At 38.8% G+C, this 5,299-nt stretch overlaps 1 protein-coding gene across 1 annotated transcript; it reads left to right on the plus strand.

The window, feature by feature from the left end:
* The first annotated feature begins 319 nt into the window (after nucleotides 1-319).
* On the plus strand, nucleotides 320-2,170 carry LOC114515548. Its single transcript, XM_028534831.1, has one exon. The coding sequence runs from the start codon at nucleotides 320-322 to the stop codon at nucleotides 2,168-2,170; it is 1,851 nt and encodes a 616-aa protein (XP_028390632.1).
* The last annotated feature ends 3,129 nt before the right edge of the window (nucleotides 2,171-5,299 follow it).

Raw genomic sequence — 5,299 nt, forward strand, 5'->3', positions numbered from 1 at the left:
AACATGCATCGCAACCTTAAATACGTGAATATTGCAAAGCATGATGCTTTGACGGATGTTAACAATACTAATAGATCTAATATGAATAAGTCTGTCCAAAAGTCAGCACCTTGCAACAATCTTCAGTTCGTTCCATCTCTCCTACTGTCCAATACGATGTCAATTGTACCAAAGATTGACGAAATAGCCTATACGATTAGCCTGGAAAACCCTGATATAGCCTTTTTTACAGAGACTTGGCTTAAAGAATCGATACCAGACCAGTCAATTAAAATAAACGGATACCAATTATTTCGACGTGACCGCATTAACAGTTCACATGGGGGTTTGTGCGTACATTAAAGACTCTATTGAAAGTAAAATTCTGTTAGATCTCCAAGCGGACGAATACGAAATACTATGGCTACTACTTCGTCCAGAAAGGCTGCCCCGTGGATTCCATAATATAGTTGTAGCGGTTATTTACCATCCACCCAATTCGGATAATAAAGCAATGCTGGATCATCTAAAAAACTCGTTAGAACGCGTTGAAACCATACACACTAATAGTGCGATCATTTTGGCTGGAGACTTCAATCAACTAGAGTTTAAATCAACTGCCAGGTGCTTCCAGCTTAAACACATGGTGACCTTTCCTACAAGAGGTGGAAATACCCTGGATCAAGTGTTTACTAACTTACATAAATTCTACACTGATCCTATTCCTAGCCCTCCATTTGGCTTATCCGATCACATAACTATCTTAATATTTCCAACAAGGCGACAAAAAACCGGGTGCCATAAAAGATTAATCAAAGTACGGGATAGAAGACCAAGTAAAGTTGGAAGTCTTGGGAGATTTCTGTCAAACATAGCTTGGGAAGACGTGCTATCAACCGCCCCGACTGTTGATGAGAAATTAAAAATTTTTACCGATCTTATCCATTGTGGATTAGATATCCTGATGCCGGAACGTTCGATAAAAGTTCATGTGTCTGATCGTCCATGGATGACTAACCAACTTAAACAGCTCATTATTCAAAGGCAAAAGGCGTTCTCACGAGGAAAGGATGGTTTATTCAGGCATTTAAGGAATAAAGTAAACCGTGAAAGGAAGCGATGCCGAAAAAGTTATTATCTATCTAAAGTCCGTGGTCTAAAGGAAATTAAACCGCACAGATGGTGGCACGAAATCAAACTGTTATGTGGCTCTTCGGAAAAGCATAACCCAGATTTTCGATCAAGCTTGACTATGAACTTAAAGTGCAACGATTACGAACTAGCAAATAAGATCAATGAAGCCTTTATCAGTGTTATGGCAGACCACGATCCGCTAACTAATGACGTATGTGTCTTGAAGGAAGACGATGACGAACCAATACAAGTTACCGAAATGTTGGTCGCAAAAACTTTACGTGAATTAAGCGCCACAAAAGCGAATGGTCCGGACAAGTTACCAAACTGGGTACTGAAGACATACGCCGATATATTAGCACCTGCCGTTGCTGATATTATCAACTGCTCATTCCAAACGTGCAAAGTCCCACAAGCATGGAAGATGGCTGACGTTCCCCCCATCCCTAAACAATCAAAGATCACGGACTTTAATAAAGATCTAAGGCCAATTTCTCTGACGTCAACCTTATCAAAAGTGGCAGAAAAATTCATCATTGACAGAGGTCTGAGGCCGACTTTGCTTAGATCTTTGGATCCATCACAATTTGGTTTTGTACCAGGCTCATGTACAACGTTTGCTCTTATCTCAATGTTACACAAATGGCTAACTGAAACCGATGGCACAGGCTCAGCGATAAGAGTAGCTTTACTCGATTACAGGAAAGCCTTCGACTTGGTTGATCATAATTTGCTAATTGCAAAATTACTCAGTTATGGTTTAAAACCCACAATCGTAAATTGGATTACGGACTTTCTACGAAATAGATTACAGCGAGTAAAGATATCAACCGAAGGTGTATCCGACTTCCTACAAGTTCCAGCGGGCGTCCCACAAGGAACCAGGATTGGTCCATGGCTGTTCTTAGCCATGATTAACGATCTACGTATCAATGGTTCCCCCACAAATAGTATATGGAAATTTGCAGACGACACGACCATTTCTGAAGTCATCTTAAGGAACATGGAAAGTAGATTACAAGATACAATAGACCAAGTTGCTCAAATGGTCCAATGAAAATAAATTTCAGTTAAATCCGATAAAGTGTAAAGAGCTCCGAATTGACTTTACTAGAAGACCCTCTACTGATGATGGTTTGATTCTAAATGGCAAACGCTTTGAACCTGTTAAATCAGCTAAACTACTGGGTATGACCATCACGGAAGACCTAAAATGGAACAGTCATATCGAAAATATTGTATTAAAAGCATCAAAACGACTATACTTATTAAGGCAGTTAAAACGTGCAGGTGTAGATCATTATTCCTTGATTCAATTCTACTGTACATGCATTAGATCCATCTTAGAATACGGCTCCCAAGTTTTCCACTCAGGCCTTCCTGATTATTTGTCGCTGGATATGGAACGTGTACAAAATCGAGCTTTGCGGATAATCTACCCGGAATCAAGTCCAAAAGTCGCATTGAAGGAAGCAAAATTATTAACACTGAAGGACAGAAGAGAAAAGTTATCACAAAAGCTATTCTCGTCCATCGAAACAAAAGATGATCAAAATTACACATACTACAAAAGAAAATTTACCAACACTTAATTTTAGAGAACTGAGAAGATTTAATCTTCCCATTATTAATACGAATAGGTTATTGAACTCTTTTATTCCAAATTATGCGAAAAAATCAAAACTTTAAGCATATTAGTATAGTTTTAGTATTAATACTTTATCGTAGCGGAACATTTTACAGTAATCTTAAATTTAATAGAATTTTATAGCAACATGTTGTAAATATAGTAAACATATTCCATTTTTTACTTAAATTTCTTTGCCTGTAAATTCAATTGTAATTCAGTCGTAAGACTGCAAAAATTGATCAATTAAACATTAACAAGATTAACAAAAAAAACATCCTACGTAAAAACTGGAACATATTGGAGAATGACCCCACACTGAGGAGTCTATGGCAAGAACCTCCAATTGTAGCTTACCAATGCAATACTAACCTGACCAAACATAACAACATCCCATTACCCAAATCACCCAAGTCTTCCATCAACCCCAAACCTAAACAAAACCAGCCAAAAACCTCCACACCACCGTGAACACAGAGATACAAAATTTTAACCACTCCCAATTGACATTGTGTCTGAATACCACCTTGAAAACACCAGAGTGGATATAACAAACCAAAGAACTTACTGTGACACACTGAGATACAATTGAGAACATGCCAGAACCAACACACGGCAAGCAAACCTTGTGGCACTCTCCTGTGAAAACAACAAAACTACATGACCTTAACCAGACACCTAAATCTGGCATCCTGGGCATCCTGCTGACATAAATATAAAACAATTTTTTAAAAATACCTTAGCAGAATTAGGCCATAAATGTGACCAGATGCCCGAACAAAACCTAAATGTTCAACCACACGGATTAAATACACTTCAAATCAAACCACACGGACATGGTCACGGGAAACATAGTCTCGTCCAACAATCTTTATGTAATATAATGTACAGTCCATATGCTGTATATATACAGTAATTTGAACGCATGACAAGGTCCACATCGACTTCGAATTACCGATGATAATTCAAACACCAACTAAATAATGATATCTATATACCTACAACCTTACATGCACTCACAATTATATGCACGTTTTACAAGCTTATTATAAAACTTCTAAATACATACAAACCTTAAAAACCTTGACTATCTCAAAAACGATAACCCTAATCACGATTGAAACCCTCACGGTTGATGCATCGCCGAACATCGACCCACGGAAGTTTTTAGGACCCGGGGTAGTTTACTACCCACAGATGACGATATTGCACTCTAATTCTGTAATTCCTCGCTAAAAGTCCAAAACACTTCGACCATACTTGTAATACTAATATTAGTGAGTTTGGGAAATACAACGGCAACGGCAATTGCAACGACAAAATATATTCACCTAATATTGTGGTATTCAAAGAAAATACGAGTTAGTATCGACTTGATTTGCCTGTTCAAGATTCCTCTTTCTCTAAAACAGTTATTAACTATTATAAATATGGTCGATCAGCAAAATTACATCTAACACTCCAAACAACATCGAACACATTAACTGTTGCCGTGTGGTCATGCACCGTGAAATTCGTATAAGTAACGTTGCCGTTTCAGCAACTACGGCAGTGTGCAACGTTAAAGGCCACGTAATTTACATTTTCTTTTGTCTTAAAGGATCAATGCCATTGTTGATAAAGACGTTGCGGTTGCCGTTGCCGTTGTATTTCCCAAACTCACTAAGGGGCTGTTTACATGAGCCCGGTTACCCGAGATTTAACGAAGCGTGAGATGATTTTGAGGTATTGAAATGAGCAGATAACATGATCCTGCATGGCAGTCGTATAATCACCACAACAATAGCATGTACCTATTTGGTGTCGTAAAGACTTTTTTCAATACTTCAAAGTCCTCTCACGCTTCGTTGAATCTCGGGTCACCGGGCTCATGTAAACAGCCCCTAATTCATGACTACGGTGCATGATAAAACGCAACTTTAACAATAATAACCAACCATACTACATGAAGTACAACCCACGACCAAAACACACTTAAACCTCGGATGTCCACGCACAACCATAATTGACACGTAAACCCCCACTATCCCCAACACAGACTTTGACACCTGACCTCAGTGACGTAACATACTAATGCATTTTATGCACACACGTGTAATCCCTGACCCCTTTTCGATCAAGCCTCTTGAACGAACACAAGCTCGAACACAAGCTCTGCTCTTAAGCAATTCCAAGCAATTTTTAGTAAATTTACACTCGGTTTCATATCAACTCTGAGATGGCTCACCGCGTTAGTTTATCCAAGGTCAACAACAGCTTTGGTAAGACACACAGTTTAATTTTACCATTTTACCTTTTACGAATACACTCACTCTCACGCAGATTTGATTCTTTATGATTCTCTTTTAAACACACAACACTTTTACTCACTTCTTATCCGGCTTCATGGTTATTTCACACAAAGCCAACCCTGCTCCCCGCTGACGAGTCCGCTAAAGGATGAAACGCCGCGTACGGGGATACTGATTCGCACGCTTGCCTTTCTTGTCTTCTGGTTTACTTTTCTACCTACCTCCTTACATAACTTTGATTTAAACACCACCAACAACACTACACAAT

Source organism: Dendronephthya gigantea, unplaced genomic scaffold (genome assembly GCF_004324835.1).
Source record: "Dendronephthya gigantea isolate DGI-Jeju-01 unplaced genomic scaffold, DenGig_1.0 000004F, whole genome shotgun sequence".
Lineage (NCBI taxonomy): Eukaryota > Metazoa > Cnidaria > Anthozoa > Malacalcyonacea > Nephtheidae > Dendronephthya > Dendronephthya gigantea.

Coding starts and splice junctions, on each gene's coding strand:
- LOC114515548 (XM_028534831.1), top strand. CDS start 320: ATGGGGGTTTGTGCGTACATTAAAGACTCTATTGAAAGTAAAATTCTG.